We start from the raw sequence: 21,685 nt of genomic DNA, 5'->3' as shown, positions 1-21,685 counted from the left end.
ACCAATATACTATTGTGAAAATGGAGCCGGTGAAAAATAATTCCAGTAGATCAAACCCATACTACCAATCACTATATAACTAATAATTTTAACATTCTAAGTTAAGAAATAAGTTTAGTAGATAACCAACAATTACCAAGAATTAAATGTTACATTTTAACTACTAATTTGAATCCAGCAGTGTCAAGTGTTAACAACTTGACATCAGCAGCCCAACTTTACTCTTAAATTTTCATATTATTTTTTTTTGGATAAGTTAAATTTTCATATTTTATGGTAGGTAATCTGCACTAAGCTAAGCTGAGCTTGACCTTATTTTATATTGCGTTTGGTCATCTAACGTGGCCCTTGCCTCACTTCAGAGACCTGGTATTTCATAGACTCGACTATTAAGCTTTGAGAGTTTAGACCAAACTCAGTCAGAAACAGTAATTTTGGACCAAGTTTGGCTGCTTGTGGCCACCAAAATAGCTTTGGCGTCTATTTCCTTTTCTGGCTCTTCTGTACTAACTACTATAGTTAACGACCTTCTTGGCTTCTTCTACTACATCTTATCGTGTACGACAAAACATAACAATATACCTACTAATCTCATATACCCCATTAGTTTACTTTACTAATCTTATTATTATCTATACCACTTATTATCTTATATATTGCTATCAGTCTCTTGCTTCACCTTCAAAGCCCGCCATATGACTCTGGAAACTTTTACATGACTCAAGAGGAGCAGCCAAAGAAGGTTACAAATATTTTGCTTTTTCTGTTACTTCTTTTTGTTCCTTGAATTCACGTAATAAATGAGTTGAAGTAGTTAGTTTCTGTTATGGCTATTTTCGTTGCCTCATAGATTTTAGGTTTTTGAAACATTTATTAGCAAGCTGTATTAATTTTTTCTGTTATGTGTTCTGCAAGTCTTTTTTATTTTTTCCTATAGTTCCCTGACTATTCAAGTTGGATTCAATTTCTTGAATTACTATTCGGGTTTGATGCTGTTTTTTTTTTTATAAGACTTCAAGGTTGCAGCCTTAATTGACATACATACTATGTTGATTAGTCTGCTTCTTTTTTTAGTCATCTTCTAGCTTTGGAGTTTATGTTAGACGTTTTTCATCTTCTAGTAGGCACACATGATTACGTTGCCTTTTGGTCAATCTCTTGTAGCTCCTACCAATTTGATTACTTCCAGGTGTCAATTTGTGTTTTATGGAATTTTCGATACAGATTATAAAATGAAAGAAAAATGAAAATTCAGAGGCTATAGCCTTTATAGACGATTGGACATAACTATTTTGGTCTTTGGTTTGGTGGAGCTGGAATTTCATATTTGAAAAAGTCGGAATATTTTTTGAAGTCCTGGATTTCCAACTCATTTACTTGGTTCTTGATCTTTCATGTTAATGAAGGATAAGGATTGAGAATCTTTTGAGGTATAATTTTTAGGTAATTAGTATTCTGTTTCATAGTTTCAAAACTCATGCCTCTGGCAATGAGATATTTAATAAGGTCCCAAGCTTTCAATATTGTTTAAAGACCTTTTTTTTTTTTTTTTTTTTTTTAATGTTATAACAGGTTTGTGCAAGATAGTTTCCCTAGTAGCTGAAACCAATTGTTGCTGAAGTGGGTTTCAGAACTGAAAGGACCACTTTCTTTTGTCTTGAACATGGGAAAGCACTTGGAGGACAACATCTCCGGATTTCAATTTGTGGAAAGTCATCCAAGCTGCATGTGGGGCATACTCCATATTCTTGACTACCACCGTTGGCACAATGTCAAAAAGATACTTCCACACAAAAAGCACCGAGGAAGGCAAACCAGAAGTGAGTAAATCTCAATTTTCTGCAGCAAGCATCTCTTCCACTCTATACCATGTTACTTTTTCCATCAATCTTAGCATCTCCACTAAAGAAACATGGAAGTTGCATAGTGGTGGTGTCTTTACCTACTTTTTACAAAAACTATCAAGAAATAAAGGATTACATGAACCAAATGGAATTTCTAAAATCACTAATAGAAGGTCTACAGGACCATCATAGGTACTATTTTGCATAGTTGTTTTAGCCAACTGATTGGTGCCGAAACCCCATATAAACTAATCTATATATCGATATGTACTTTGAATTAGATACTACATAGAAATATGGCCTTTTTATGAAAAAAGGTATTTGATATAGCTAATTGAGATTGGCTTACGCATAATTCTTGTTACAGCATGCGTTTGCAATCGTTTTTTGATGAACAGCATGTGTTTGCAATCTAGGTGGAGTTGAAGTGTGAGTCCATGATTTAAAATCTTGTTTATGGTTGAACAATTGAACTGTTTAGTATCTATAGTGAAATCAGAAATATGGTAGGTAAATTTTAATATATATAAAATTGAATGCAATAAACAAATATTATTACGAGGCATTAAAGCAGATGGTAGTAAATATGTTGGATTCTCAATGGAATGGATAGTGTGAACCTTGTACCACTGCTAGAGCTTTCTGGCTAGAAGGTTTTGGTTCTGGTACACAAGAAAAATATGTGAAGTATCTGCTGCCATAATTTACTTTGAAGTTGTTTTCAAGCCACCTATGTTTGGAAAACATTTTGCTTTTAGAGTAGTATAACGAATTGCATGTGCTCTATCTGTAGTACCTAGCTTGCTGCTAAAGCAATCCTTTCAGATCCCCTATTTAGCTATGGATTTTCTGGACTTATACATGCTTTCACCTAGATAATTGAAACCATGAGCCATAAACCACTTGATAATTAAATTCTATTCTGAAGAAGCTTGTTGAGGTTCTTCTTACCCCCAAAGACTCTGAAAAGTAGGATGGTAGCTACCATCAGTTTGGTTCAAGAGTGGCGTAAGTAGCCCTCGTTAGGAGTGGATTTTGTCTTTCACTTAGCAATTGTCCCCTTTATCATACATATAATTTTTGGTGTTTGAGTCCATTCCTGTTTTTTTTTCGCGCTTTAAAAGTTTTATTCATTGTTTGTAGGTAAAAAAAGTCCAAGAAAAATAATAAATACGCCCGATATTGAAGTACAGGGATTTGTAGCTTCTGAAGCAGAACCCTTCCCGGTAAGTTCACGCTGTCCATTAACTTACCATAGAATTTGACAGGTGCAAACTGTGATCTGAAATATTGTCAATGATGTGGTCATCAATGTTTTGAGGACTTGTTGATCTTTATTGTATATGCAAAATGTTTCTTTTGAATAAAATGAAACATAAACTGACAGTAACTGTGTGAAACATACATCAGATTGAGCAGCATGGTACAAAAATTAGCCCCACCACCAACAACAAAAGATCAGGGAAAGCTCCTATCAAAGAATTAATTGCTAAAGAGATGTCTAAGGATGATAACCGCAGATACAGGAATTTAAGCTTTGCTGCACGATCATGGTTGCGGCGAATTTTTCCGATCCATCACTTAGAGCCTTCAGACAATTCTCTTGATGAAATACACATTGATGGGAAAAATACAATTGGTCTCCTTCCACAGAGTGCTGACATTTCTGCTACCAGATTCCAGTATTCATCTCCTCCAAAGACCCCAGAGGAGCTAGTTACATGCAATAAAAAGTTCACAGAGCACAGTACCTTAAATGATGTTGACTACTTGGGGCATAAGCAGTCGGCTGTGAGGCATGCACATTTTCCTGAAAAATATGATGAAAGAATGCAAACCTCGGCAAACCAAAAGCTGATGGAATCTAATCAGCCCAGCAGAGACATTTCCAATAACCAGTTTAACGAGTATTTTGATGTTCTGGAGATACTCAAGGTTAACCAGGAATCATTTATCAAGATTCTACAAGAACCAAACATTGGTATGAAGCACTTGAGTCTGCAGACTTCCAATACCAAAGCAAGATTAACCAAGTCTGGATCATTTCCTGTAGCCAATCCATCATCAACAAAAAATATTAGGCCTAGTACACTCAAGCACAAGCAAAATGAAAGTAGGTATTTTCCAAGAGGAGAAAAATTTCTTGCTGCTTCTTTAGAATCACAGTCTGGTGCATCCAAGTCTCAGAAGGAATATCAATTGCAGTCAATACTGTTTATGGCTGACAATAATAGTGCAGTCAGTGCCATAAGACAAGAAACAGACCTTTCTTCTTTAGAATCATCACAGGGCTTAAGTAACCAAGGGTGGAATCAACGGGTTATTAATCGTTTCAAAGAAATTAAGCAGAAAATAATGCATGCACTTAAGGAGAATAGAAAAGAAAGTAACCACACATTTATGGAAGCACTCCTTGAAAGTGCTCCTTCTGGATGTCAGATTTCCAGTGATGGAAAACAAAGTTCAGAGATTTCCATGCACCAAGATGGTATAGACAACCCTAGAAGTTATGAGGCTAATGGTCCTGCTTTTGATCCCAGCAGGGGAAGACTAGACCACATGCGAAGAACATCCTCTCTGAATGAGTCTCTCAATAGATACACTGAGTTGTTTGAGCGTAGTTTTGGCAGAGAGGCCAAGTGGCATCACTCTAAGAGCCTAAAATTGACAAATGAAGTTAAGGTTCCATCAAGCGGGCATCCTCCAAAGTCATTCATAAGGGGGCTTTCTTTGCCTGATCTTGATTCTTTGTGTACCTTTCTAAATGAGGCATCTGGTAATGCTCAAACTTTAGTGATGCCAGGAAGGACTATTGCAGATTGCAGTACAATGGCTGAAAGTAAAAATCATAGTGAACCAAAGTCAGTCAGCACTTCACTTGAAGCACATACATCTAAACCATTACATGATGCCGCAGAGAGTAAATTTCTGAAAGATGTGGTTGGAGTAAGTGACAGCAGTTGGAATATCAAATCTTCGGCTGATTTAATTGCAGGGAAAAATTATGAGGGAATAAATGAGATTGATGATCCTAGCGAGTTAGCAACTGAGGAAAGCAGTCTTCACCAAGATCAGAAGATTGGTTTGACAATGAACCTCAGCAGCGAGCTTGCACATCCTTGTACAGAGCTGAGAGAACCGGGTCTAGTTTCGGATCTAAAAACTATCTTTCCAGATGATAAAAACAGCATTGCAGAGCCTCCAATGTATGAAGGTATTCATACATACCTCTTACCAATGCAATTTTTTGAGGCTTGCAAAACTTCTTGCTTAATATAATGGCATTCAAAATAAGACTATACTAATTATCAAAATCAAAATTAATATTTATATATGTCCCCCAACAACCAGTTTATAGTGCATTGTCTTTTCTCATTGAAATATAATTCATTTTTGATAATCAAATTTACTTTTACTGATTGTTCGGCTGGCTGTTGCAGGTCCAGGATTAAATCCTAGGAGCGCTCAAACAGATGAGACATATACTTCTGTTGACCAAAAAATCAGGCCCATCACAGATTCTTCACCAACCTTCTGCAGCTCAGTAAACCCTGAGGATACTGAAAATGCAAATAACAATGTTGACAATCACTTCCTACACATTGATTTGGATAAAATGGATGAGGCTGACTTCAACTATGTGAGAGACGTTCTTGAGCTGTCAGGCTTCATCAATAATGAGTGCCTTGGAGGATGGTACTCACTAGACCAGCCACTAGATCCTTCTTTGTTCAAGGAATTGGAGAATTGCTTACACCCTGAACTTGAAAGCTATGGAGAGAATGTTAGTGGCAATTGTGATCACCAGCTTCTATATGATTTAATAAATGACACACTTCTTGAGATCTATGAGAGATCATTCACCTACTTCCCAAGATCCTTCTCCTTTAATTGCCACATTCGTTCAATGCCTAAAGGGAACTACCTTCTAGAGGAGGTTTGGGCAAAAGTTAGTTCGCACTTGATCTTGAGGCCAGAGTTGGACCAGTCATTGGATGATGTTGTGGCTCGAGACATGGCAAAGGGTGATGGTTGGATGAACCTCCAATTTGATAATGAATGTGTGGCGCTTGAGCTAGAGGAATTCATTTTCGACGAACTCTTGGAAGAATTTATGTGCTCTTGAGATTGTTGAGGCAATAGCAAGGTCTTTAACTTAGCTGTGGCCTTACACACAATTTTGTTTGCAGTGCATTGTATATACCTAAATTTCTTCCATTAAACCAGTGTTAGTGAATGTGCTTGGTTTATTTTAAGACTTCATTCTATTAGGTGATGCTATAATTTAGTACATGTTATAAAATGTTAAAGGAGACTAACCTAATAGTGATGACTTTAAAGTGAAGTATATAACACTTCCCTTTTTTATGTTTCACTATGAAAAGCCTTAATGTTTAATGGGTGTATATTACAAAAATTTAGAATAACAAAAGCAATCTTTTTGTGTTGTAAATATGTCCCCATTAGAAATTGGGATGCCATCCTTCCATCACGAGTGTAAACAAAAAAGAAAGAAAATTAAATTGTGGCAAATTGGATGCAGCTGACAATCACAGATAAGATAATCCTGAATTGAAGCTAATGTGAAACAAATACAAGTATGCAGATAAAGCATGACAAGGTATAATGTTAAGACAAATAGTAAGGACTCTTGACTTGAGTCTGGATAGCATTTTGAGGAGAAAATTGCAAATCATTCAGAGGTCACTGTCACTTATGCTAGATCTGAAAATAATATAGCATTGATATCAAAAAAGAAATTCCAAGAGTTCTCATCTTCGCATATACATATGCCTAAATTTCTTTCATTCTTTTTTCCAATAACAAAGTTGAGCTAGTTTTCATTAGCTTAAACTTGAATTCAAGAGAAAAACTTTTAAGACATCTTATGTCAATTTGAAAACTCAGTGTCCATTAATAAATTGGCATTCCTATTATCCTAAAAGAGGATGATTACCATTCAAAACCTAGAATAATAAATTCAACTTATGCTAACAACATTTCTTATTTTAATTTAGTTAGTTGCTTCCCTATGTATCTCTTGCACAATCAGTCTCCATTGTGGCAATTTCTCTAAAATTAGGTTAGACTCAATTTTCAATGCTTTTAAACATAAGTGATAAGACAGTATAAATTTTGGTTTTAAAAAACTACAAATTGGGAGTGAGAACATACCTACTCAAGTCATGTATAGCAATTCCAACTCAGATAGCTTGAAGTAATGGCCCATATCCTAAATAATGAAGCAATCAAACAAATTTAATCAAACTTAGTGTCTATAGCTTATATTAAACAATGAGGTAAAACTTGGTTTTTAAAAGCTGTATATAAGATAAATGTGGGTTTTTAAAAATTTGTACTTTAAAAAGTGCATTGTTAAAAATGCCAGACCAAACTTGTTCTTATTATTGTTTGTTATCCAATAGCCAAAAGAATATCTATAAGTTGCTATATTGTGGAGAACATGAAGATTTTCATATCGCATACAGTAAGAGCAAAAATAGGTTATGAAAAAATGGCAAAAATAGTGGTTATTCAACAAACCTTATCTATATATGCAGCCGTAAGAGCATCACAAAGTCAAACTAATGCAATGTATATGTTTTGCAGCTCTTAAGAATCCTTTCCCAAACTTTATTAAAAATAAAAATAAAAATTTCCCTAATATATATATATATATATATATATTCAACTAATTGTAAAAGAATGAAAATTAGTTTAAAACTGATAAAGAAATATTGTAGTTTGCTTATGCTAATTGTATTAATAGTTGTCCTAGCAGGCCACTGTACAATAAAAGTTGACCAAAAAGAATCATACGATTAAAGCTTTACTAAGTATTATATGTCATAGCTCTTTGAAATGAAAATAACAGGAATTGAGTGTCTTCCATAGTCGGTTAGTGAACAAAAAGGTTCAACCTACCAAATTACGTGACCAAACCACAAAGATTTTGAATGTAAAAACTTACCACTCAAAGGTATCTGCCCATATACGACGCTTAGTACCCATAATTGAAGAAAGAACATTTGGTTAACACCATAATTTAAAGAGGACAACTGGACGAGCAAACTTTGCCAAAGATTGCACAAGTACTTCAGCATTTGTATCTGAACATAACAACTCAGCCAGAAAAAAGAAAAGAAAGAAATAAACTGGACATATCATATATAATCAAAAGCGTTGGATCATGCACAGAAGTGAATTCACTAACTTGGAAGAAATTTGAAAAGTACACACACCATGATATACATGTTGTACATTGCGAGAAGTATATATCAAGGGCAGAACAAGAGGAAATTACCATATACACATTATATCAATCATATGCAATAATATAGATCTTTGAGATTTTTTTTGCCACATTACAGCTAGATAATATCTTAAAGAAATAGTAGAGACAAAGAAAATCAAATTAACCATATAAAATATACACAAAACCATTTTTGATAAGATAACCTTTCAGGTTTTTAGTTTCAACCAAGCCAAAGTTACTATTGACATTAAGATCTCAAATTATATTTTTTTAAAAATAATTATTGACTTATTTTTTAGACTTTAAAAAGTATGACATTGCAAACATACATTTGAAACAAATTAGAACCTTCAAAAGCTTATGGCCATAGTTTTAAAAACTGAACTGTTCAAAGAACCGGAAAAGGGAGAGATTCAAGGTTTTTGAGGTTAGATTGGGATTCAACCATAGATCAAACCATGATGATGTCCTAATTAATTAATATACAAATAAAGATATTAAATTTGTAAAAATGAGCAAAGTTGACTATCTAAAGAAATTTAAACAAATTTCAAATGAATTTTCACAATTTTTACTCTAAAATAAGATAATTTTCAAAATGAAATTCATAAATAGCATATTCACTTGTAGTTTATCAATAAATGACACAACAATGGTAGTTGCCTCATTGGTCACAATGCGTGACAAAAATCTAATGGTGTTGGGGGGTCTGAATTTCGATACCCCCGCCTTCCAAAGTTTTACAAAAAAGCACGCCATTGAACCAGCCACATTGAGAATGGTTCAGTTGTTAGCCAGTTCGATCGGTGGAACCAGCCGCATTGAGAATGGTTCAGTTGTTAGCCAGTTCGACCGGTGGTTCATGTGATTCGCTGGCATTATTTAAAATGCATGGTTATCCAAATTAAAAAACTGGATTAACCTTTGGTTCACGGTTAACCCAGTTGGACCAGGCAATCTAGTCCAATTTTGGAAACCATACTTATTGCTCATAATCCATTAACTATATATACCTCAAATCTTTAGAGCACACACAATGGAGGCCAATTCCCTGAAGCTCAATTTGAACACTATCTAGGTACAATTTAGATCTATTCCAAATTTCACCATCCCTCCCAATACACATCCAAAGAAAAAGCATAGAATTATAATATCACCTCCAAGTTTCAATAAAGTAATTTTATATCCCTGAGTAAGATGGAACACATCCTAATTTATAGTAACAAACATGAATAAGAATGTAAAGACAAGCAAGGAAAAGGGTAAATAATACTTTCCGAATGATTGAATAAGCAAAAATACATGGCCCCAACCAAGCCATTCTTATGTAAACTAATCACAAATAGCACCCTAAAATAAAAATAAAAAATTCATATCCAAAGAAGGATTCAATTTTCATTAGATCATCCATGGTAATATATCCTAACCTACAAAATCTATAAAACTCATCTGGTTAACACCAACCACTTCATCCTCTTTTATAAAGGACAATGCAGCCACTGAATCCATATATAAGTAGCTAACTTACCTTTCCACAAATTATTTCAGAGAAAGGGTTTGACATTTTTTTGGAACCTGCATCAAATGAACAAGAGGAAAAAAAAAAAAAAAGGAGAAAGAAGATGACCAAATTATGAAGAAAAAAGCAAGTAGTGCCTTACGGCTTTTCATTACATAACAATAGTAATATGTATTTCCAAAACTACCTTCTTGTTAATATTTGTACAATAAATAGTTCTTGAGCGCATTTCACATTTATCTTCGGGCAAAAAAACATAATAACCATAAAAAGCCATGAAACATAAAAGAAATACAAAATCAGTAGTCCAGAAAAAATAAATTCATTCATCATTTATTTTTTTGATAGGTAAATTCATTTATCGTTCAAAGAGAGCTAAAACAATCCAACATTACTATGGTCCGTACCCTTGGCAAATACATTGGATCAACAATTTTGGATGGCTGCGCCCACCAAACAGATTAAACATAGCTTCTTAACCCTCTGCAAACTTATTCCTACCGATTTGAAAAAAAAAAAAAAAAAACCAATGTTTATGATTTAACAAAATTAGTCAATTATTATGTTGGAATAATTTATCTACTCACATAGTTGTCATATAAAATCAGTTTGTACTGGAAAAAATCATCAACATCCCACAATTCACCAAAATATAAAGAAAAGAAAAGAGACAAAGAACATTGATACCCATATTTGGCCACTTGGAAAGACATCTTCATCCACTTAGTCATCGTCTACATCACTATCATTGCCAACTTTTCAGTCAATTGATTCATTCTCATCATCTACAACTTGGAGATCAACTACATGAATCAAGAAGGGTTGTGTTCTAAGAGAAAAAATTAACTTGATGGAAGAAAAAAGGAGAGAATCCACTGGGGAAAGTAGACAAAATATGCTCTCAATCAAGAAAAAGAACGACAACAACATCAAGATCAGACTTATGCTCTCTCTCTATCCCCAAACTGTCTACAGAAGGAAGATTTTTTTACCTCACCAAAACATTGAGTTTTTGATAACTGACTCTTTCCCCCCCCCCTTCTTCGCTATCACTGAAATACAAGTGTTAATAATACTGATTTCAGGAATTTATAAATTCACCTATTTAAATTAACTAAAAATTTCCCTACATTGAACAAAATAAACTAACATTTAGATAATCTGAATAAACTATTATTATTTTTAGATAATCTCCAAAAAAAAAAAAATAATTTATATACGTCTAACAAAAGAAATATAATAGCAAGTACCAATACAATTGAGGGAAAAAAAAGAAGAAGAGAAAAACAAAAGAATTTCATGTAAACGATATCAATGTACAAGGTCAACTATCTATTTGAGAAAATGAAAACTTTGAAGTTTGAATCCAAACCATGAAGATCAATGCAACAAAAACCCACGAATCTAAAACAGAACCTGAAGCTTCAATAGAGCAACTTTAAGTCTTGATAAAATCAAAACAGACCCCCTAAAATCCAAGATTCAAAAATGAGAACTTCAAATTTGGACTATGAATATCAATGCAGCAAAAAGTGAAATCTCAAATAGAACACAAACTTTAAATCAAGTAGATTTATATCAAGGAAAAATAAAAAAAGACCCACCAAAATAAATTGTGAGAAAATCTGGGCATTTGAGCAACTGTGTTTAGAATCACCTAATAGAAAAGAAAGAAGGAAACAACTATGCTAACCTAAGCTTCTACTCACTTCACTCTTTATGGCCATAACCTAAGCTTTGTTATTAATTTCCTAATGATGGATTTGTATCTTTAATATCTATACAGATCGAAAGTAAAACCACATAACTTCAAAAGCTATCTATCTTGCTTCATAGAATTGCAAATTAATTCATCTCAAGGTTAGTTTTAAACTGAGTTTACCTTACTTGATTTTATCCTGTCAACACTTACCAACCTATAATAACTTCCTAATGGCAGATTCTTATATTGTCATATTGTACATCCCCCTCACTTGTAACTCATGTCAACACAAATTAACAGAGACATTGAATCTTCCATTTTCTTGCCAATGGCACCACCAACCAAGATCTCCTGAATCTGATTGACTCCTTTCACAACCAGAAAATGTAAAAAAATGGCAGATTCATTCACATTAATTGTTATGGGCATTCTTGCATATAACTGATCTCTAGATGCAGGAAATATGCCCGTGAATAATGATTCTCTATTAAGCTTCCCAACAAGCTAGTAGATCAAAGGTACAGCAGCAAATTTGATGAGCTAATTTCTATTAAATCAGAGCCTATCATTCCTTCTTCAGAATGATATGTAGAGTCCAGTGTTTCCCAAGAAACCATAGCTTTTGACTCCAGTGTCAATCATGTTATCTGGAACTCTTTTCCTAGAAAATGATACTTGTGTTTGAACTTTGAACACAAGTACACAGCATACTAACATATATATGTGGTTTGCTTGTGGAACTTTTTTCACCAAAATTGATGACAGCATCTTGTAGGGCTGGTTTTCTAGGTATATTATGTGCCATATTTCAGCATTTGATGCATTAGGATTTGGTATTTAATTGACCTGTTTGGAATGTCTAGGAAGCAAGGACACGGACATGGTATCAGTACGGATACAACACGGTGATATTGCAATTTTTTAAAAATTAGGATATGACACGGCAGAGATACACATATTAATTAATAATTAAATATATTTTAAAATATTGTTAAACATTTATCAATTTAAGAGTAATAATAGATGATAAAGTGAATTCATGACTAATAAATGATGTTTAGAATTTAGCATACAAACCAAGAATAAGATCCAAAAGAGTAAATAAAAGATAACTAGATAAGTGTTTCAAGATTGAAACTAAAAAGAAATAAAGATAAGTGTCCTAGCTGTGTCGTGCAATTTTTATTACTATTAATTAATAAAAAAAAAAAAAAAAAAAAAGGAAACAGCTAGGACACAAGTTTAGAAGTGTCCCAGATGTGTCCCCTGTCCAACACAGTTACACGGGCATTACACCACAAATGAAGTGTATGTGCTTCCTAGGGAGACATCAAGGTGCTTTAATTCACAATGCATTAAATTTAAAAATTCATGGAAAAAAACCTAAAAAATCATTAATCTATTCTCTCGAATGGTTTAGAAAAATCAAAAAGTTCATAACTAATGTAGAAAAATTAGTGCCATATATAAAGAACTTGCACAACTAACCCATTATAGGCAGACAATTATCCTTTGATATGAAATATTTTTAATATTCTATTTACATTTACAAGAAAAAAGAGAAAAAAAGATAACATTACCATTCGCATAATAAAGTTACATGATTTTCTAAAAGAAAAAAAGTGACAAATTTCAATGATATTTTTTTTAGTTTAATTGAGACAATTGTATTATAGGCAAACATCCCAAGTTAACTTTCTTGTTATCCAAATTCAATGTGTTAAAGAAGTTAATTCAAAAGTGGGTTCATAACCTTCATCCTCCGTTAGTTTGGCTAACATCCGTAGCTCTCCACGTATATCTCCAATATGTGGGTGCATCTGGTCTCCAACAACAAATACATGGGTCATATTCTTCAGATCAATCCAGCTACAACCAGGTTCTTTATTCACCCCTCGAAGTTTCATTATCTTCCTAACCCGTTCTACTTCTTCCCGCTTACCCAAAGCAGTATAGATACTCGACAACAAAACATAAGCAGATGATTCTTGTGAGCCTAACTCCATTAGCTTCTCTCCAGCATAGGCTCCTAATTTGTAATTATGATAGTTCTTACAAGCACCTAACAAGATCCGCCATAAACACATACCATGATTGATAGTTGCAGATTCAATAAATGCTTTGGCCTCATTGAGCTTTCCTGCACGGCTCAAGATATCAACCATGCAAGCATAATGTTCTAATCTTGGAACTATGCCAAATTTATCAAACATCATCTTGAAATAAACACTACCTTGCTCCACCAATCCCATGTGGCTACAAGCAGAGAGGATATTCACAAATGTCACATCATCGGGCTTTGTGTTCTCCAATTGCATCTCCTCAAACAGCTTTAAAGCTTCATGACCACGCCCATTTTGAGAAAGGCCTGATATCACTACATTCCACAACACTACATCCCTCGTAGGCATCCTCCTAAACACAACATCCACATCTTCCAGACTCCCACACTTTGCGTACATAGTAGAAAGAGCACTTCCAATTGGAATTTCAAGACTAAATCCATACTTAATGATACGGGCATGAATTTGCCTGCCTTGCTCCAAAGCTGCAAGGCTTGAACATGCTTTCAGGACACTAGCCATGGTAAGCTCATTGGGCATAATCCCCTCCATTTGCATTCTACAATACAAACTCAACGCACTTTCATTATTTCCATTTTGTACATATCCATTAATCATAGAAGTCCATAGAACAATATCAGGTTCTCTTAAATAATCAAATCCTTTTCGAGCATCAGCAACGCTACCACATTTGGCGTACATGTCAACCAAAGCTGTCATCATATATATTTGGGATTCATATCCCATCTTTAAGGAATAGCCATGCACTAGCTTTCCTTCTGTAATAGCACCAATGTCACTACAAGCATTGATGACCCCAACAAAAGTAAACTCACTAGGCTTAATCCCAGAAAAATGCATATGCGAAAACAATTTCAAAGCCTTATGAGAATCCCCACTTTGTGCATAACCCGTAATCATCGCTGACCATGTTATAGAATCCTTACCACCGGACTGCTCAAACGTTCTAAGTGCATCATCTACACTCCCACATTTTGCATACATTGTAACAAGAGCGTTTTCAACAGAAACAAATGATAACAACCCATTTTTACATACATGACAATGGATTTGCTTACCATGATTCACAAATTCAGGACTTGCCAATGCGCTAAGCACACTAGTCAAAGCAAACTCATTCTCATCCTCCTCTTCGCGACGCATGAATTCAAAAACCTCCAAAGCATCCCCGGCCATTCGTTGCATTGCATACCCAGAAATCATAGTCGCCCAAGAAACTGAATTTCTCTCCGGCATTTTGTCAAACACCTTACGAGCATCCAATACAAGACCCACTTTACAATACATATTAAGCAGCGAGCTCCCAACGAAAACATCATAAAAACTCGCGGTTTTGATAGCAAGCGCATGAGCTTGCTGGCCTCCAAAAACGTGGAATACATTGGAAGCGGCAGTGAAAACACCAGCAAAAGTGTGGGCATTTGGGAGAGTGTCCTCTGCCCTCATACGTTGGAAGAGTTTCATGACAAAAGAAGACCCAGTAGGACCATGTTGAGAGTAGCCATTGATGAGACAGTTCCATGAGACCACGTCTTTTTGGGGTATATTCTCGAACACAAGCCTGGCATTATTTAAGTTGCCACACTTGGCGTACAAGTTGACGAGGCTGTTAGCAAGGTATACGCAGGTGGACGCGGACTTGAGGATCTGAGCGTGGAGAGCCTTGCCGTTTCGGAGGTCCTTTTGTTGTGTACAGTGTAAAAGCTCGGTGAAGAAGGAAGCACGATACATATATATGTAAGGTCCTTCTCCTTATTGGCATTTCGAAAAGGGAAGTTGGTCCAAGCTCTGAAAACTGAGAGGAAATAGTAACATATATAAGCTGCTTATAAGCTGCTTATCACTTATCAGTAGCGTATGCTTTCATTATATAATAATGGGAAATCATTATTAGTGAACAACATTGAACAATAAACATATAATAAAAGAGACATCTTTACCAAGGTACTAGTAGAATAGTAGAAAGAAAGAAAGAAAGAAAGAGTGGGTATTATCGAATTGTTGATACCCTTTTTTCCAGAGAGACTAGGGGCGGCGGAAACTGAAAATAAAAAGTGTAGTGTTGGGTTTACTAGGTTTTGGGCGGGCCTTTATTAATGATAATGAAAAATGTTAACATGATAAAAACGTAGTCTTTACTCTTTACCCCTGTCTCTCACTACCGAGTCCCGTGACCATATCTCTCTATTGAGGAGTGACTAGTCTACTGTACTGACTCTCACTGAAGCGCCCATCTTTCAAGTCGATTCTAACTCTCAACAAGTAACTCATCTCTCTCTCTCTCTCTCTTCATTACTTCTGTTTTTAATTTCTCCATAATTGAGAAACTTCCTGAAATCTCTCGCCGTCAAATCTATGTATGTGGGTCTAAGTATGAGATTTTTATCTTCAATTTTATTTTTTCAATCACTTGGAAATGTGTTCTTCTTGACCGTGTACAATCAATGTGCACTGGATGTTCACCAGCACACTGCTCTGTTTGGACTTCAAGAAAATTGCAATTAAAAATTTAATTTTTTTTTCAAGAAAGCAGTTGGCTTGAAGGTTTTTTTGGTGTTGGGTAATATGGTTATGTTGTATTTTGCATTTTGGTTATAGATTTGAGGCACTTTTATAAATTGAAGAGATTAAAAAGGAAGAGGCACTTCCATGTTGTCTGTCAAGTGTTTGTTGCATTTTCCACTGCTCATAGTCCAATCTACGGTATTTATACTGAATCATGCATCCGTGTCTGTTGCTACTAACCAACCTTTGATAGCTTTAGAAAGGAAACTACTAGGAACTAATATAATATGTATAATAGCTGTGACATTTTCTCATTAGTTCCACCTGACTTGATGAATTTCGTAATGTTGTACGCACCCATGAAGACTTCAGTGTGTGAACTATCTTTATGGTTTTACTAATGTTATTATTTTTTTTTCTTTCTAATTCATGGTGTTGATGACTCCTTAGATGTCTGCTTCAAGTGTTGATGATGTAATTAGAAGGAGCCATTAGGGACTTAGAACATTAGTTAAAATGTCAAAATTTGATAGGAGCAAGAACAGGTTGCATCAATGTTTTCGAGGGAACAAATGCGGTTTTCTTGGGTAGTGTATTCCCACCAATTAGTCAGGGAGACTGCATCAGTGGTAGATTTTGGATAGATGTTAAGAGAAATTCATCAAATAAGGGAAGATATTTGTGACCTACATTATGGGTTTCAATCCTTTGTCAGCTATCTTCGTTTATTACGATGTTGGTCATTGGAGGGTTTACACTCATTGGATACCTTATACAATTATAATGGTGAGCAAGTAGAAATAGATAAATAATATATAGATGGTATTTTAATTGCATTTGGCATTCAGTTTTCAATTTAATTTGCTGTTAAGTTCTGATCTGATGAGCTACATATTACTCAGCCTTGGGCTTTTCAGTACATGGTTATAATTTCAAAGCCTGTTTCTGAGTGTTTGTTGTATATTTTTATTTGTTGTTGCTAATTGTTTCCTTTGCTAGATTGTTGCTGCATAAGCATATGACACATACATCTCTTTATCACTTTATGTTCAATGGATTTTAGTTTTTCTTTTGTTTAAAATTACTGTGTGGAATTCCTTTTGCTGGCTATCCATGATTATTTGGAGAAGTGGCAATGATGTAATGAAGGTTCATAGGTAACATAGATACTTACTTTGAGAGTTAATTTTGCGTTCAAGTGAACTGTATTTGTTATTATTATTCATAGTGAAATGCATGACACATTGAAGGCTGGCAGTGATTGTGGATAAAAATTAAAATGAGGGTATGCATTATAGAGTTTGGGTAGCACCTTCTGGTGAATGTTTGATGAAGTTCCCTGAATTGTTGTGCACTTTTTTTAATAACTGTTTTTAGGTGCATTTACATCATGTAGTCGCGCATAGAATGAATATATATTTCTCACCAGTACCATTATATGGGTATTATTCTTTTAAGGTCTCTAACTTAAAGAGAAAGTGAAAGAGTAACTAGTCTGAATTCATGGCCATTACGAATGTGTTGAACTTGAGGAGAGCTTGAGGGACAAGAAAATAGAGACAGATGTGGATGCGCTGTGTAAAACCTCTTTGGCAGTTAGAAGCCTTGAGACAATCCTCTAAATCTCCATGGCTTTTCTCCTTGTTTTCTCTCTACTCAGACACTCCTCACAGGAAGTCAAAGCTTGCTCCTCTACAGGTTGGCACCTTCACCTCTCTCTCTCTCTCTCTCACACACACACACACAAGCATGCACAGTCCCAGGACCTGCTACCAAGCATTATGCATAAAATCTCTTGAATCTTATAATGTGTGTGTGTGTTCTTAAAAAAATTGTGCATCATGTCATGGACTCATGGGACTTTTGGAACATTCTTGCAGGAGAGGAAAATGATAGACAGGTTTAGGCTATATGCTAAAGGAGGCGATGGTGGCAATGGTTGTTCCAGCCTCCGCCGTGGCCGGCAAGATCGTTGTGGCAGACCTGATGGTGGGTTATACTTTAATATCTATAATCGCATTTGATTCTGTAGTATGTTATATTCCTAGTGTCAATATAATGTATATGAGTTTATCTTTTTCAACAGGAGATGTTGACTATTGACAATGTTTTTGTTTTCTGCTTCCTTTAAATATTGATTTCTGTCAGGAGCCTTTGAGACTCAATATTTGTTATTAGTCTTTTAATTGCTTTTGCTACTGTTAAAAAATTAAAAATTTACTTGTACAGTTTACCATTAAGCAGTGGTTGTTGAAGCGACTTTTGTGAACTGCTAATTTATGATATTTCTACTTGTTTTGTCCATCTTTGGAACTAATGTAGGTGGGAATGGTGGAAAAGGTGGTGATGTGATTTTGCAATGTTCCCCCACAGTTTGGGACTTCAGTGGTTTGCAACATCATGTTGTATGTAACTATCCCTTTCCGATCTTCCTGAACAGATTATAAGCTTGATGGTCCAGCTGTGACAAAATTGAGTGATAGTTATGGTGTCCTGCAGGCTGCAAACAAGGGGGGACAAGGAGCCTCAAAGAATATGATTGGAACCAGAGGGGAAGATAAGGTTATTATTCTAAAGCTATTTTGTTTACCTGTAAAAATATCCATACTGACTATTACTAAACTAGAATTCAGTGATTCATTGAGAAAGTATTTTGTTGCTAGGTTCTCTTTGTACCCGTTGGCACTGTGGTACATCTTATGGAGGGTGAAATTCCTTCTGTTGTTGAAAGGCATTATTCGACTGAATTGGATCCATGGGAGATTCCTGGTACACTTGTTGACAACATATCTGAACCTGATCAGGGTTCTTCCTACAGTGACCCAAAAATGGCAGCAGAAGTTGGGACAGTGCCAACTACTGGTTGCTCATCAGCTCGAACTGAAGGAAATGCAGAGATATCAACAGGCATGAAGCAGAACACTCTAGCTGCATCAACTGATACTCTTCCTCAAATTTCTTCTTCCTATAATACGTCCAAAATGTGTACAAAAGAGACAGTGAAGAAAGAAGAGATGGAGGAAAAAGAACAGATGCTATACAATGTTGCGGAATTAACAGAACAAGGTCAACAAATTATAGTTGCTCGAGGAGGGCGGGGCGGTTTGGGTAATATTGCTACTGGCAAAGGTCTAAAGAAGCCCAAGTCTATGAAGCCTGGGGTCAATAAGGATAATAACTTTGATATTGAAGTGTCCAATGATGATCAGGCCTCTCTTAGTACTGGTTTTCCTGGCTCTGAATCTACTCTTGTATTGGAACTCAAGAGCATTGCTGATGTGAGCCTTGTGGGGATGCCTAATGCTGGTAAAAGTACTCTACTGGGTGCTATATCTAGGGCTAAACCCTCAGTAGGGCACTATGCCTTCACAACTCTTAGGCCAAATTTAGGGAATTTAAACTATGACGACTTATCAATTACAGTGGCTGATGTTCCAGGACTAATAAAGGGTGCCCATGAGAATCGTGGTCTTGGACATGCATTCCTGCGCCACATAGAACGTACGAAGGTTCTGGCCTACGTGGTAGACTTAGCTGCTGGATTGGATGGTAGAAAGGGTGTGCCACCATGGGAACAGCTGAGAGATTTAATTTTAGAGCTTGAGTACCATCAAAAGGGTTTATCTGATCGACCTTCCTTAATAGTGGCAAATAAAACTGATGAGAAAGGGGCTGAAGAAGTGTATGAAGTATTAAAAAAGAGGGTGTCAAGTGTTCCTATATTTCCTGTCTGTGCTGTTTTGGAGGAGGGAATAGAAGAGCTAAAAACTGGTCTTAAAGGGCTTATGAATGGTGAAATTTCATGCAGGCTTAGATTAGATGGAATATTGCTTGATTAGATGGTTACTAAACATATCCTTTGTTACTGGTTACTTCTCCCCCCCGCCCCCACCCCCCTCTTCCCCTTTTATTTTCTCTATCTCCTAAAAAAAGAGGGGAGGGTAGAAAATTATGCAGTTGACAGCACTGGGATCATTTCTATATCAGTTTCAATTTTGTGCATTTTCGGATGATTCAGAACCATTTTAATTTGTTAATCATGTTTCCAGTGCTTGATGCTTCTCTTTTTTGGGGGTTCAACGGAAACATGTGATTCTCTATGTATGCTCTTCCAGCTTTCTGCCCTAGTTGAGGCTTTATAAATGATGCAATCATCAGAACTTGTCTTTATTAATTTTACAAGCCCAATAACCGGTTTTTCATTATATTAAATTGGCTTGGCCCTTAAATTAGCTCCTTGTGAAGCGCTTTCAAACCCGCCTCGAACTCTGAATTCCTGTTTATACTCAGCTGACAGAAGTTCAAATTTCGGGGACCATACTACACATGAATGGAGACTGACCAATTGCCCGATGTCTTTAAATTTTTAGCACGCACCACCTACATTGGAAAAAAGAGCCATCGCATTTTGCAATTGGAATCCATCGCTCCATCTCCATCAACTAAGGTGGCGACTTACTGAAAGTCCTTTTCCAATCCCTAGTCTTGTGACTGCTCTTCCCTGGCATCCACACCCATGACAGGAAGTAGTTCTCTCACTTTCCTTTCAAGATCCCTCTTGCAGTATAGGCAAGTAGCCAAGTATAACCAGTTAACCACACAAAAGACTTTGCTAGGAGTTATTCACTTGGAAACACTTTTTAAATTGTGGGATTTGTTCACACTTCACAGATCCCTTGAAAAACCACAAAAGACTTTAATAAAGGGTTATTCAATAGGAAAAAAAATCTTTTTAAAAAAAAAAAAAAAAAAGATAATTGAATAGTTTGGGAGAGGGAATTTGAATTTTGGACGTTTTTATTAGAAACACTATTAAGTGGCAATTAGTTAAACTATAAGGCTTTTAGTTGCTTGTAAAAACTTTGATTCCTAAGAGTTGGCGACTCTTAAGAGTTCAAACTTTTAAACGTTTAAATTCTTAAAAAGTAAACATAAATTTGTTTGGCACCTAAAGCATGAAGCTTGCCCAAATTTCAACTCCATAACCATAACTATAAACTAACTCAAAACCTGAGAAGCCAATGACAACCCACTTCTACACATTATCCTCGCTATAAGCCTTGCCTCTCTCTCTCTCTCTCTCTCTCTCTATATATATATATATATATATATATATATATATATATATATAGATATAGGTGTGTGTGGGGGTTTGATTTAACTCTCCTGCAAGTTACTTGTAATTGTGTTGAGTAGCTTAAACTTGACAAACAACGTTCTCGAGATACATACCTAAAGTTGCAATTTTCTTAGCTCTCTCCAAATTCTCCAATCCTAGGAGATCATAATTCTTTCCTTTTAGGTGAGATATTAAATTAAATACCATATACTGAAGGCCTCATAATCCTGCCCATATTTAAGAGTGAACCTCTTTGCTACTAATCGAGCACCTTTGAGATCTCTTGAGAGTTTTTTTATTCTTACCATTTTAGTCATCTAACAACTAAAATTTTGGGAATTCTTGTTAGTTTTGAAATCATTTATCCATTTCCTATCGATTGAACAAAGCATAATTGACACCAATTAACAACACAAAGTTTTTCTCTAAATTAGTTTCGAAGAATCTTTAGTCTACTATGCATGACAATTCAAATGAATATCCACAAGTAATTAAATGACCTACTTGTTTAGACGGCTTAATAAATCATGCGATTAAAATGAAAAACTATTACTCTTGGAGTATGTTTGCGTGATACTCCAAACCAATAAAAGCCATTAAATATAAAAAAATTAAAAAAAAATCTCACATGACCTTTTTAATTTTATATCATATTT

The 21,685-nt window shown here is 35.3% G+C and overlaps 3 protein-coding genes and 1 long non-coding RNA gene across 6 annotated transcripts; 2 read left to right on the top strand and 2 right to left on the bottom strand.

Moving 5' to 3' along the window:
- Positions 1 to 525: 525 nt before the first annotated feature.
- LOC126730416 (uncharacterized) lies at positions 526 to 6,100 on the top strand. Its single transcript, XM_050434969.1, has 5 exons — positions 526 to 742; positions 1,573 to 1,820; positions 2,988 to 3,070; positions 3,255 to 5,058; positions 5,285 to 6,100. The coding sequence occupies exons 2-5, from the start codon at positions 1,664 to 1,666 to the stop codon at positions 5,968 to 5,970; spliced, it is 2,730 nt and encodes a 909-aa protein (XP_050290926.1). The 5' UTR covers positions 526 to 742; positions 1,573 to 1,663; the 3' UTR covers positions 5,971 to 6,100.
- Positions 6,101 to 6,249: 149 nt separating this feature from the next.
- Positions 6,250 to 10,650, bottom strand: LOC126730484 (uncharacterized). The gene is made up of 3 exons (XR_007657762.1): positions 10,307 to 10,650; positions 7,816 to 10,116; positions 6,250 to 7,077 (listed from the first exon to the last, which is right to left on the bottom strand). It is a non-coding gene; the product is annotated as an uncharacterized LOC126730484 (long non-coding RNA).
- Positions 10,651 to 12,796: 2,146 nt separating this feature from the next.
- LOC126730432 (pentatricopeptide repeat-containing protein At2g33680) lies at positions 12,797 to 15,452 on the bottom strand. Its single transcript, XM_050434971.1, has 2 exons — positions 15,346 to 15,452; positions 12,797 to 15,200 (listed from the first exon to the last, which is right to left on the bottom strand). The coding sequence occupies exon 2, from the start codon at positions 15,134 to 15,136 to the stop codon at positions 13,034 to 13,036; it is 2,103 nt and encodes a 700-aa protein (XP_050290928.1). The 5' UTR covers positions 15,137 to 15,200; positions 15,346 to 15,452; the 3' UTR covers positions 12,797 to 13,033.
- Positions 15,453 to 15,481: 29 nt separating this feature from the next.
- Positions 15,482 to 19,912, top strand: LOC126730448 (probable GTP-binding protein OBGM, mitochondrial). 3 transcript variants are annotated; one of them, XM_050434972.1, is made up of 6 exons: positions 15,482 to 15,667; positions 17,369 to 17,608; positions 17,791 to 17,899; positions 18,233 to 18,315; positions 18,410 to 18,472; positions 18,574 to 19,912. In XM_050434972.1, the coding sequence occupies exons 2-6, from the start codon at positions 17,474 to 17,476 to the stop codon at positions 19,747 to 19,749; spliced, it is 1,566 nt and encodes a 521-aa protein (XP_050290929.1). In that variant the 5' UTR covers positions 15,482 to 15,667; positions 17,369 to 17,473; the 3' UTR covers positions 19,750 to 19,912. The 3 variants fall into 3 exon arrangements, with proteins under 3 accessions (XP_050290929.1, XP_050290930.1, XP_050290931.1); XM_050434973.1 differs by lacking the exon at positions 15,482 to 15,667 and having other exon boundaries at positions 15,713 to 17,608; XM_050434974.1 differs by lacking the exons at positions 15,482 to 15,667; positions 17,369 to 17,608 and having other exon boundaries at positions 17,883 to 17,899; positions 18,394 to 18,472.
- Positions 19,913 to 21,685: the final 1,773 nt, after the last annotated feature.

This window comes from Quercus robur, chromosome 1 (genome assembly GCF_932294415.1).
Source record: "Quercus robur chromosome 1, dhQueRobu3.1, whole genome shotgun sequence".
Taxonomy (NCBI): domain Eukaryota; kingdom Viridiplantae; phylum Streptophyta; class Magnoliopsida; order Fagales; family Fagaceae; genus Quercus; species Quercus robur.
Note: the sequence above shows the minus strand (reverse complement) of the source record. Positions and strands in the feature narration are given on the sequence as shown.

What these genes read in the sequence shown, in the direction of transcription:
- LOC126730432 (XM_050434971.1), bottom strand. Translation starts at nt 15,136, where the DNA reads ATGTATCGTGCTTCCTTCTTCACCGAGCTTTTACACTGTACACAACAA.
- LOC126730448 (XM_050434972.1), top strand. Translation starts at nt 17,474, where the DNA reads ATGTGGATGCGCTGTGTAAAACCTCTTTGGCAGTTAGAAGCCTTGAGA. An exon ending in CAAAGCTTGCTCCTCTACAG is followed by an intron (nt 17,609 to 17,790) that starts GTTGGCACCTTC and finishes ACATTCTTGCAG; the next exon opens with GAGAGGAAAATGATAGACAG. An exon ending in TCGTTGTGGCAGACCTGATG is followed by an intron (nt 17,900 to 18,232) that starts GTGGGTTATACT and finishes GAACTAATGTAG; the next exon opens with GTGGGAATGGTGGAAAAGGT.
- LOC126730416 (XM_050434969.1), top strand. Translation starts at nt 1,664, where the DNA reads ATGGGAAAGCACTTGGAGGACAACATCTCCGGATTTCAATTTGTGGAA. An exon ending in CCGAGGAAGGCAAACCAGAA is followed by an intron (nt 1,821 to 2,987) that starts GTGAGTAAATCT and finishes CATTGTTTGTAG; the next exon opens with GTAAAAAAAGTCCAAGAAAA. An exon ending in CTGAAGCAGAACCCTTCCCG is followed by an intron (nt 3,071 to 3,254) that starts GTAAGTTCACGC and finishes AACATACATCAG; the next exon opens with ATTGAGCAGCATGGTACAAA.